The sequence below is a fragment of the Hibiscus syriacus genome, unplaced genomic scaffold, assembly GCF_006381635.1.
Source record: "Hibiscus syriacus cultivar Baekdansim isolate YM2019G1 unplaced genomic scaffold, ASM638163v2 tig00112259_pilon, whole genome shotgun sequence".
In the NCBI taxonomy this organism is placed as follows: domain Eukaryota; kingdom Viridiplantae; phylum Streptophyta; class Magnoliopsida; order Malvales; family Malvaceae; genus Hibiscus; species Hibiscus syriacus.
The window spans coordinates 388,243-401,236 of NW_024063287.1; the positions used below are offsets into that span (position 1 = coordinate 388,243).

General features: G+C 35.9%; 1 protein-coding gene across 1 annotated transcript; it reads right to left on the minus strand.

Annotated features, from left to right (window-relative positions):
* Positions 1-6,144: 6,144 nt before the first annotated feature.
* On the minus strand, positions 6,145-6,906 carry LOC120176866. Its single transcript, XM_039183175.1, has 2 exons — positions 6,440-6,906; positions 6,145-6,349 (listed from the first exon to the last, which is right to left on the minus strand). Exons 1-2 carry the CDS (start codon positions 6,904-6,906, stop codon positions 6,145-6,147), a joined length of 672 nt encoding a protein of 223 aa, XP_039039106.1.
* Between the last annotated feature and the right edge of the window lie 6,088 nt (positions 6,907-12,994).

Genomic DNA, 12,994 nt, shown 5'->3' on the forward strand with positions numbered 1-12,994 from the left:
CAACGATGTGATGTGAAAGACGCAAAACTCTGCCGATTACATTTTTCCATCTTTAATTTTTATTTTTGGAATTTAATTTTAACCCGGCCCGGTTAAAATGGCTTTTTTTTTACCTAAATAGACCTATTAAAATACTATTTACTATGACATCCAACTCAAACCAAATGATTCAATTGATTAATAGATGATTATTAGTCCTAATAATCTCGGTTTGAGCACAATATCCATAGTGATATTTAAATATTTATTTTTAAATTATTGAGAATCTTTCGATAAAATATTATCTTATAATAACTTTGGACAAATAAAAAAATAACATTTAAAACATCCATAAATTCATTAATTGAACATAATGTTAATACACACACCGTCTAAAAAAATAACATTTAAAACATCCATAAATTCATTAATTGAACATAATGTTAATACACACACCGTCGTTACCACTTAACTTGTATTCATGTAATTACGTATTTTTGACACGTGTATTTTTTCTAGACAAAATTTGTATTTTTTATTTTTATCTCTTTTTTTCCTTTCATTTCAACCTAATATGACTGATCTCTATAAAGATCAACATAAGATGCTTCTTTCAAAATACATCTTTTATCACATGAGCAAAAGACTACAAAAATGTGTTTTCTCTTATATAGTAAAAAAGGGGTGTCAATCAGAAAAATAATCATATATAAATATTAAAATAAAAAATATTTTTTATTACGAGATATTTTTGATAAACATATATTTAAAAAGGATTATTTTTCGGATCTGATTGGGTTCGTACTAAAAATTTGATTTGGATCGAGTTTGAGTCAACTTAATATATATAGTTTTTGTGTAATTATAAGATAATATATATTTAAAAAGAAATTATTGACAATACATACCCAGTTAGGGATGGTATAGGTGAGGTTGGGTTGAATTTTTGATCCACTCGACCCAACCCGAGAACAATGACTCTTCCACCCGAGATCTGACACGACCCTAATGAAACAATATTTCACCCGATTCGAACCTAACCTGACCCGACCCGAAATAATAAAAAAATATTTTTATTCAACAAAAACATTGACTTAATTGAAAAAATAAAATATAGAGGGGTATTAGTGTAATTATTTCTAATTAGTGTAATTATTTCTAAATATATAAGGTAAAATTATATTTTTTTAGGGTTTGGTCGGGTATTTTTTACTATAAATCTGACCCGACATCACATTTAAAAAACTGATCGGGTCGGGTCGAAGGAACCCGTCTAATTCAGTCCCATGCTTATCCCTATACCCAATAGACATAGTTATTCAAATATATATTCTTTAAAAAGAATAACATTTTATTTTATCATTAAGATCACTGAATAAGTTACTTAAATTATATACTTATTAAGTTGATTTTTAAAGTGTTTTATGATCCTTTAATTTTAAATTATTATTAAAATGATCTCGTAAATAAAATTGATAGAATAGAAATATGTATAAAATATGCCTTTTAGGTAGGGATCGATATGGGACGGATTTCAGCCAACCCGATCTGACATAAAAATTTTACATCCTTCACTCGACTTGATTCGACTCGAAAAATATATACCCTTCACCCGACCCGAACCCGACCCAATTTTTTGAGATAAAATTCGAACTCAATCAGACCCAACTCGAAATAATAAAAATAGTGATTTAATTGAAAAAAAAATAATATATAGAGAGATATTATTGTAATTATTCATAAATATATAAAGTAAAATTATATTTCTTCGAACCAGGTCAGATTGAGTATTTTTTACCCTAAACCCGAATTCGACCCGACCCGAATTTTTTATTAAGGATTAAATTGAATATTTTAGAAATATCAAATCAAACTGAAGCTCAAATTATCAAAATGGCTACGTTCGTTTAATTTTTATTTATTTTTTATCATTGGTTTTTTAAAAAATAATGTTTTCGTTATTTATATTATTGATTTATAATATTTTGGTCATTGAGTCTTTAATTTGATGATGACACATTAACAAAAGAATTTATTTTTTAATCTAACTCTTACATTTTAGATAAATATCAATTTAACTTTTGAAATTTAGACAAATGACAATTTAATCCTTAAATTCAATCAAAGTTTCCCAGCGTCGTCTTTGCTCACCATTGTCCTTGGTCATTGTTAGCCACCATCAGACCCTAAAATTTTTAATTCACCTCTTCTTAACATCACGAAATAAATTTAAATATTCGTTTCAATTAAAATAAATATTTAATCTCCACAACCTTATGACTTACATCCTTTGGCAGTAAACCATCCACGTTAAAGTCCAACCCGATGTTCACTAAAGCTAACTTCAATGAAAGGAACTGCCAATAAATTATTAGGTAAAATGTAAATTTAGTATCCGTTATTAAAAAATTTAATAAAACTATTGACTCGATATTTTAAATTTTTTTAATGATGATATGTCCTTATCTCATGATAACACGTTAACTTTTTAACGACGTATACTAAAATGAAACATAAACTAAATGTTAGGTATAATTTAAAAAAAATAAAATTTAGGTACTGAAATAGAATAAAAGTAATAATTTAAGTATTAAACATGTAGTTTACCCTAAACTTTTATCAGAAAACCACGGTCAAAAAAATAATTAAAAAAGTAACTTCCATCCAAAGAAATTATATTTTAAATCTAATCCAATTTTATGTTTGAATTTGTTCGGAATCGAATTAATTTACACTTAGATAAAACGAATTCAAATTATTAATTTTGTCTGATAAATTAAATTAGACCGGATTTAAACTATTAGCAAGGTTTAGGATGGTTATTGTTCTATTAATTAATTAATTAATAATACTACAGTCTATTTTACAAGCATGTTTAAAAAAATTGAAATATGTCCTTAACTGATATTTAAATAAATAAAATTCAGTAAGCAGTCTCAATGATAATAGAAAATATTGATATCCTTAGAACTTATGAATTCGAGTAGTAAAGTCTACAGGGTATGTGTTGTCAATAAACTGAGAAAGTTATGAACATATACTACCCTTTGTAATCACTCAACAACTTAAAAAAAAACAATTTTTGATAATTTTTATTCCGATTAGCAAATTTTTATGTTGTTTTTAAAATAAAAAAGAATTACACCTCGACTTAATGGTGCTCGAAAAGTAGAGACAAAACTACGATCAAATATTAAGGGGATAAATAATCTAATTTTAAAATAATAGAGATTTATTAAGTATTTAAATTAAAAAATTAAAGGGAGTAGAAATATAAGTTTACTCAATTTTAAACCGATAAAAATCTAGAATACTATTATACCAAAACTTTCGGGATGGACAAAAGCTCCTTTCATTCTCTATGTACCTTTGTCTATATAGAATTACCACGATTTCCCCTTAAGGAATAGTGAAGGGATTCGATTATATTTTTGTGGTTGTTCTATCAATTTTAGGGTTTTATTCTAAATAATTCGAATCGATTCATATCGTACATTTAGTTTTGATGGGTGAATTTCCTTACGAGAATTTTCTGCATACACAATACCTCGAACTCAAAACATGTCTAAACAATATTAAATTAAGAGAAAATAACCTTATTGACCAAAAATGCCTTATAATATACGATTTTAACCAACTTTTTTTGGATTTGCCAAAATGATCAACTAAATCGCAATGCGATCGATAATTCGCAACGCGATCTCCGGTATTGCAAATTAGTTTCCAGATTCGCAACGCGAACTTCGACTATCGCAATGCGAACTTGGACTATCGCAATGCGATTTACATATTCGCATTGCGATAGTCTAAGTTCGCGTTGCGATTTATTCCAAATTCGTTGCGATAGTCCAAAATCGCAACGACTGGTGGTATTGCATTTGTTTCTTAAGAATTTTCTCTAAAAAGATAGTATTCGCGCGGACGTGTCGAAGACACGTATTACCACGACCACGACCCGACCCGACCCGAGACGGACGGCGGCGGCGGCGACGCGCGAGAGTCCCCCTTGTTCTCTATCACTCAACAAGGAAGTGGGAAAGCCAAGCCTTAAATAACATTCCCAATAGTGTTTCCAATACTATGCGGGATTGAGCATTACCAACACTTGTTTCTAATACAATGTGATTATTAAGGAAATAATTAACAATCATGCACCTTAAAACAACTGAATCAACAACCAATTGCATTAGTATTATACGATTAAATATGTCATAATTAAAAGTCAATCTACAATCAATCACGATTATTGCAATTTTAAGCAAAACATTCAAAAATAATATCACTATTTAAGGCTCAATCTCACATAGTATTGGGAACAAGTGTTGGTAATGCTCAATCCCACATAGTATTGGAAACACTATTGGGAATGGTATTTAAGGCTTGGCTTTCACACTTCCTTGTTGAGTGATAGAGAACAAGGGGGACTCTCGCGCGTCGCCGTCTCATCTCGGGTCGTGTCGTGTCGTGTCGTGGTTGTGGTAATACGTGTCTTCGACACGTCCGCACGAATACTATCTTTTTAGAGAAAATTCTTAAGAAACAAATGTAATACCGTAGTTGCGAACTTGGAATAAATCGTAACGAACTTGGAATAAATCGCAATGCGAATATGTAAATCGTTGCGAATCTGGAAACTGATTTGCGATACCGGAGATCGCGTTGCGAATTATCGTGGTCATTTTGGCAAATCCAAAAAAAAATGGTTAAAATCGTATATTATAAGGCATTTTTGGTCACTGAGGTTAATTACTACTTAAACCAACCCATTTGTTTCGAGAATTTTTTGAAATTATTTAAAAAAATAAAAAAAATTATGATTTCAAAAATATAATACTTTTTTTTGAAATAAAGTATTGCTTATATTCCAATAGCATCCTCAATTACAAGTTGTTTAATACAATCAGGTTCATCCAGGAAAAATTCAACTGGATTGTGGTTCGATAAGGCCCATTGAGCCAAAGCATGAGCAACTCTATTAGCGTCCCTACTCACATAAAACACCTTAAGTGAAGGGAGATCAGTTAACAATCGCCTAGCCTCATTGAGCAACAATCCAATTGTAGAGAAGTCCTGACTCTTTTTCGTACTCTGATTCGACAACCTGTAAACTATCGAGATGGCATCTCCTTCAATAATAGCATTGTTCCACCCATTCTCTGAAGCAAATCGGATACCCTCAGTGAAAGCAAGTGCTTCGATAGATTCCGCCGTAAACGGTGGGTCAATCTTCCTTGCCATACCCCCTAAAACCATCCCATACGCATCTCTAGCAACAACTCCAAAAGCCGCTGTACGAGAAGATTTGCAAAAAGCCCCATCCACATTAATTTTAACCTCATCCCGATTCGGCTTACTCTAATTACGCGATCTACTAATCTGCAGTACCTCACAAGAACCACCAATTAGATTAATAGCGATATTATAATCCCCAATAAGATTAGAAGAATTAACAATAATTTCTCTGTCCGATTGGAAATCCCCATCATGGACCAATTTATTACGCCTATTCCAGATATTCCAAAGCAAAGCAAGAAACAAATCAAATCCTTCAGATAACAACACCGACCGGGCGAAGGACAGCCATCTGATACAGGAATCACCGCTCCACTAAACCACCGCTTGAGGAAGCCCCTATAAATTGAGAACCGTCTTTGATTTGGGACAATCTTTAAGAGCGTGTAACGCCGATTCAACCTCTCTATTACAAAGTGGACACAAGCCATCCCCCAATTTTGCTTGCTTAATTTTTAACCCTGAAGGAATCGCTTCATGACACAATCTCCATCCGAAAATTTTTATCTTTGGGAGAACTTTCGCCCTGGCCACCTCATTCCAAATCCCTTCCGCAATCAACAAAGGGGAGTTCTGAAATTTTAACCAATTGTATCCCGACTTTGCAGAGTACATTCCCGAAGTGTGATGAGACCACAACATAAGATCAGTGTGAACCGGGGCAATTAACGTGTTAAGAACCTTGAACGCATCATCCGCAATAAGCACTCTGTTAAGCTTATTCTCATCCCACCTAGCACATCCTGGGATCATGAACTCCCCCACTCCCATCGGTACCTCCACATTATCCAAATATCTTTCCGTCCACGATATAGGCTTTGAATCCCCCCACTTATCCACAAACATAGAAACTTTGCTATCAATGCCCACTCTCTAGAAAAAACCTTCCCTAAGAGCCTCTTTTGCCTTCATTATACTCGCCCAAGCATAGGAGTGTCTATCAGCAAGTTTCGCCTCAAAGAACGAAGTTGAAGGGAAGTACTTAGCCTTAAAGACCTTAAACACCAAAGAATTTTCATCCTGAATAAGTCTCCAAATCTGATTACCAAGGAGTGCAATATTAAACAGTTTAAGATCCCTGAATCCCATCCCACCAAATTTTTTAGAACGGCACACCTTGTCCCAAGCAACCAGAGCCCATCCTCTATCATTCTATTTCCCCGACCACCAGTAAGATCTCGCTTGTGATTTAATATCCTCAATAACTCCCTCCGGGATGAGATAACATGACATTGCATATACAGGAAGTGCTTGAACCACCGACTTAATGAAAACTTCTCGTCCTCCAAAAGAAAGAAGTCGCTTGGTCCATCCCTGAATCCTCTTCTCGGTCTTATCTCTGATAAAATTAAAGGTTGCTCGTTTGCCTTTTCCAACAGCAAGCGGTAATCCAAGATAATTCCCCGGGTCCGAGGCCTCAACAACTCCTAGTTCACTTAAGAATCTCATCCTATCCGCAGCAGGAGTATTAGGACTAAAGTAAATACTTGATTTCTCGAAATTCACTTTTTGTCCTGAGGCCTTCTCATATTGGTTCAAAATGCTTTTTACTTTGCACACCTCCTCCATCGAGTTCTTCACAAACAACAGGCTATTGTCGGCATACAACAGATGTGAAATCTTTGGCCCTCTCATGCTCGCTCTAATTCATTTAATCTCGTTCCTCCTTTGAGCCTTGAGAAGTAATGCGGAGAGTCCCTAGCACAAACAAAAACAAATATGGAGATAAAGGATCTCCTTGTCGGAGACCTCTCAGGAATGAAAGAGTCAGACAACACCCCATTGATCCGAACTTGAAATAGACCGTTGAAATACATTTCCGAACAAGGTTAACAAAGGAACAATCAAAACCCATACGCAACATAACATCCAATAAAAAAACCCCATTCCACTCTATCATACGCTTTCTCCATATCAAGTTTTATCGCAGCTCCCTTATTAGAACCATTTTTAGACCCCTTAAGATAGTGGATAAGCTCATGTGCAACTAAAAAATTATCAGATATTCGTCTACCAGGGACAAACGCGCATTGATTTTTAGCAATACAACCATGCATCAACGGTTTAAGACGATTAACAATAGCTTTTGACACGACCTTATAGATGACCGAGCATAAGCTAATCGGTCTAAATTGCTTCATTAAAGTAGGGCTATCAACCTTTGGAATAAGAACAATAATGGTACGGTTAACAAAATTAAAATCCATCGTACCATTCAAAAGACATAGACAAAGATTAACAAAATCACAACCCACAATATTCCAAAAAGAGCGAAAGAATGACCTGAAAGGCCATCAAACCCAGGAGCTTTCGAAGGATTAATTTGGGCAAAGGCACTGGTGACCTCCTCCGCGGAGAACTCTCGGCAAAGTAACTCATTATCACTCCGAGTCACGCATCGATCAATGGCTTGAAGGATCTCCTCATCGGGAGCCGCTTTGGACGAGCAAAAAAGAGAGGAAAAGTATCTTATAGCAACACCGAACATGTCCTCCAACTTATCACTCCAACCCCCCCTTCACTCAGCAGCCCCTCAATCCTATTCTTTTTACGGCGCCCATTAGCCCTAGCATGGAAAAACGAGGAATTACGATCCCCGTCCTTAAGCCAAGCAACACAGGATCTCTGGAACCAATAGCTTTCATCTTTATCCATAACCTCCTTAAGATCCACCAAAGCCTTGCGACGAAGCTCACAATTCACATCCGTGATCGGACCTGATTGAAGCCGAGTTAAGTAATCCCTTAGACGTCTCTCTTCCCTCTTAGCTTGAGTCCTCCTCGACCTTTGCCAATCTCCTAGAGAAATGCCAATTTTCCCCACCTTTGCCGTGAAAGAATCATCCTGTTCCCAAATCCGTTTCACAATATCCCTACATTGGTCTTCATTAGCCCAGCAGAAGTCAAATTTGAAGTAATCCTTTCTAGTATCGCAATTTCTTTCCTCACCAACCATCTTCAACAAAATAGCTGAGTGATCATACATTGCCATCGGAATCGTTTCAACCGAATAATCCGGAAACATAAGCCTCCAATCATTTTTCGCCACAAATCTGTCAATTCTCTCGCATACATAAGTCTTAGCCCGGGTACCACTTGCCCAAGAGAACAAACCAACTTTTGGCCGAATATCCCACAGATCAGCTCCGCGAAGACATTGAAAAAACTCCTCCATGTGACTTCTAACCGGTTTCCACCCCCCTCTTTTCTCATCAGAGTGAATAATTTCATTGAAATCACCTCCCACACACCACGGGAGCGAGGAAGTCGAAGCCAAACGAGAAATCATCTCCCAATTGTGCTTTTTTTTCGCCCAAGAACTACGCCCGTAAAACCCTGTGAAACGAAATTTATCTCCCATCCCTGACACTTCCACATCAATATGCAAATTGGAAAAACTCAACAACGAAACATCAATTCGTTCATTCCACAGTATCATTAAACCCACACATCCCTCCGCTCTTTCGACCTCAAAACATCCATACATCTTTATCGCCAGTCTGATAGCTTCCGTCTTATTTTTCCGTAGTTTAGTTTCTGAAACAAACACCAACATCAGGTCCTTAATGGAGATCATTCTCCTAAGCTCACGAACTGTCGCAGGGTTCCCAAGCCCTCGACAGTTCCAGCACAGGATCGTCACTGCGACCAGCGGGGCTGAACCTCAGCCTCCGCCAATGCAAGAATGTCCTCCGAATTCTCCTCTGGGATTTCGCTAGGGTCCTCTTCCTCACTCGTACCCACCTTGGAATTCAACGTAGAGTCTGAAATGTGCACCAACTGCCTGTTAATGCGTTTAGCCTTCCTCTTTGCTTTGCTCGACTCCCCACTCTTCCTTTTTCCCGTACTTGAAGAACCGATTTCTGCTCTGACACTTGGGTCACGCTCAGGCTGCTTTTCTTCCATAACCGTACGCTCACAAACCATAAAAACCTCCGGAAATGTATGGGGAAGTGAGTTATCAGAACCAGAGTGATCAGATGAATATAAACCATCTCCTTGGTTGGAATTTGACGAGAGCAGAAGGACTATTCCTGACAACCAGGGTCTTCCACGAGGTGCCCGAGCAGCTCTTTCAGCAAGTGGGCTATTTGCCGGACTCGACAACTACCGTATTGTTCATTCCTTCCGCGTAAACTATCCCATCCCTTTCTGCTGTTACTCTCTTCGATCCTCTTCATGCTTGTCACTCTGAGCCATTCTCCGAACTGGAGTGGCTGTTGTACATGCTCCGAAAATCCTGTGCATTCCGTCAGAACATGACCGATTAGCCCACAATGGTGACAAAAGGAGGGCAATCTTTCATACTTGAGTAGACACTTTCTCGGTTGACCATTGCATTCACCCCCCATCTTAGCACAACCTCCTCAAAGGTTTGGTGCAGTCAATTTCCACCCTCACACGCAAATATTCACCCATCCGACCCTCTCCTGGCCTAGTGTCCGTAGCGATGGTTTTCCCCACTCTGTTGCCAATCTTTTCCGCTGTCTCAATACGCATAAGCCCCATCGGAAGTTCGTAAATCCTCATCCACACCCCCAGTGGACTAAAATCAAATCCTCAAGATTTAACGTAGGGTCGAAGTGAGCTATAGCCAACAGTGTTCCTTCAAAACTCCAAGGGGTACGCTTCAAGATAGCTTGTTTATCCGCTAATGTTTTAATTTGAACATGAACATTGATCTTTAAGAATGCTAGATTCCGAGAATCCTAGCTGCCCCCAAATTGACCGGAAGACTCTTAGAACCGCCTCACTCTCAACACGTTTGTATCCAATAATCTTAGCAACAATCCATTGTCTATCTCCACTAGATCATCTTCGGAAATAACCCTTGGAGGGGAGATATCTTCTGATTCATCCTCTGTAAATTTCAACTGCTCCATGAGATATGCCACCTCTTCAGACATGGTACCCGTAGCAAAAACTATCAATAAAACCAAGAACACTCCTCTTTTACACTCTTCTTTAACCCACAATTGGACAACTTGCAAGAGAGAAATGCTAACAGGACACGTCTGCTTCTTTTTGGAAAGGTGATAATAACAATTATCTTTTTACTCCTTAGTCTCTTCCCCATCTCCTACTAGAACCTACTCTTACATAAAAACAGTGCATGTCCATACGTTGGTTGCCCGTTTGCTGGGTCTGCCCACCTGTTCTGCCTGTCTGAACCTTATTCCCCTCCCCGTGATTGGACTGCCATTGTCACCCTCAACCCGTATGCAACAATAGCTACAAAGACCGTCCCCATGCTGCCAAGATATAGGAATTCCTGCTGAACAAGCTGTAACCAATGGAATAATTATAAAGAATTTCTTTCACCTGACACCATCTACCTTCATACACAAATCTCAACATATTATCCGTATTCCATAATCCCAAGACCATCTCCGAATCCATCCATAAATCCCATTAAATATCATTACACAGATTTCTTTGATATTTGATGTATTTCTCTATTCACAGCTCATGTTTCCACCTCCACATCACATCACATTTGAAGTTCTGCTGAATTTCAGACATTTCCCCTTCCAATTGTAATCTGAACTGGAACAACGATTAGCTTGTACCTCCCCTTAATTAATCCAAATTCTTCCTTAACACATTTTGAAACCCACGCCGATCATCTTCTTCCTGCCCTTGGCCTCTTCTTCCTGCTTTTCCGGCTCCAGAACATACCCTAATTTATCCTTTACAACTGAATAACCCATCCGTTCTTACACCTAAAACCCCATTCCTTCTTCCAATGAAGCCCTTCTTTCTAACTCCCCTTCCTCTACCACCCCTTGGCCATTTTCCCATAAGATACATTCCCTCTCTCAATGTCATTTCCTCGGCAACAGCCTTTAAGAAGATCCTGCAGACATAAACCGCAATTAAAAAATTCCAATGATAACATAATAGCTTTTACCTTCACATTCTCCGCATAAGAGGAACACCGAGAATGACTCTTGATTTTTGAGGAACACCAAACACATCGCTTGAGCTTAGAAGAACCAAGACATTTCTTACTTTTGAACAACTTTCACCTTCCAAGAACCATAATTTTGACTTAACAACACCCTGACTTTGATGAAATTAAACCGTTTTGAGATCAAGAATGAATCTCGACAACCAAATATCCATGAAAAATGGAAGAAACCCTTGAAAATCTCGACAACCAAATATCCATGAAAAATCATGGAAGAAACCCTTGAAACCACCCATTGTCCCATCTCGAAGAGAAATCCTAGAGAGAGAGAGCAAATTCTCACTCTAGAAACCCGCTCACTACCAGTAGACATGAAATGTCTGAAACTCAAAAATATAATACTTGATTATTAGAGATTTGGATCAATCCGAAAGATTCTCAGTAAATCTCACTCTTCGAAATTAAGTATATAAATTTTAATTTAATTTAATTTGTAAGTTGGTCGAATTTCAATCCATTTTGGTCACATTTTAAGATAACCATAAGCACACGTACACTAGAAATTAACAAGTCCTGCTGCGGCCGAAATCTTTGATTCCATAACCTTAACTTATAATAGTTTCATTATTTCATTCATTTGAACCGACATACTTATTAGAATTCCAACACGTAATTTCCTTTAAATTATAAAAATTATTTAATCGTTTTCTTTTAAATGCAGGTTGAGAATTTACATCCGACTCTGACATTTTTGTTTTGAAATTTACAAAGGTTTAATTGTTGTTTTGATCCACTTATTATGTTTAAACTAGAGATTTGATCTTTATACTTTATTTAGTATTAATTGATCCTTCTACTTTTTATATAATATTATAGTTAGTTTGAATAATAATATCTTCAACTATTTGGTTAAATTGTTAATGCAAAATTTTATCATGAACTATATGTCACGCGATTTGACTCAATTTTACATAAATTTCGACTGATGTGAAATTCAACTTAATTTTTAAGATAAAACTCGCACCCGACTTAAATATATATATAAAAAAATCTTATTTTATTAGATTATTTAGAGATCTAATTGAAAAATATCGATAGATGAAATTATAACAATTAACTCTATATATATAAACATTACTTATATAATTATTTTTGGGTCGAGTATAATATTTCCACCATAAACCTGAACTCCTCTCAACCTGGCTCTATCATTCAAAAAAAAGCTAATTTGACTTGCCTAAATTAAAAAAAAACTTAATCATATAAGGTCATGTCGTATCAAAACCCGTCAGGTTTGGGTCAAATATCTATCTCTAATTTCAATCCATCGTGCTAAACAATAACATATACATTATTATATGCTACATGACGAATTTATTAAAATTTTAAGATATAAAAAATAAATTATCAATATAAAATATAAAAAATATCTAAGTGAAAATAAAAATTTAAAATTATCCGAAGTAATTACCGTCCTCATTAACCCTCTTCCATCCGTGATGCTAACATTTTTTTTTGTTGTAAGAGAAAATCCACATCAACATTCTAGCGAATATAGTTAATGTCGTTAACTATTTAGATTAATTAATGATATTATAAAAATATAGGGATTGAATAATGTAAAAGTTAAGTGTAGGATAAAATTACAAATTTGATTATAGTAAATGGACCAATGACCTTCATATAACTAAATATTTTGGACTTCCAAAAGTATCCCCAAAGCTTCAAGATAATTACAAGTCGAGCATTTTTATCAGTTTCATATGTTTTATTAGCTCCGTCGACTATATAAAAACTAAGCTATACATTCGCC

Excerpts from the sequence above, each read along its gene's own strand:
- LOC120176866 (XM_039183175.1), bottom strand. The coding sequence starts at position 6,906 with ATGAGAGGGCCAAAGATTTCACATCTGTTGTATGCCGACAATAGCCTG. Across the intron at positions 6,350-6,439 it reads TCACAAGCGAGATCTTACTG|GGATCTTAAACTGTTTAATA; the intron begins GTGGTCGGGGAA and ends GATGGGATTCAG.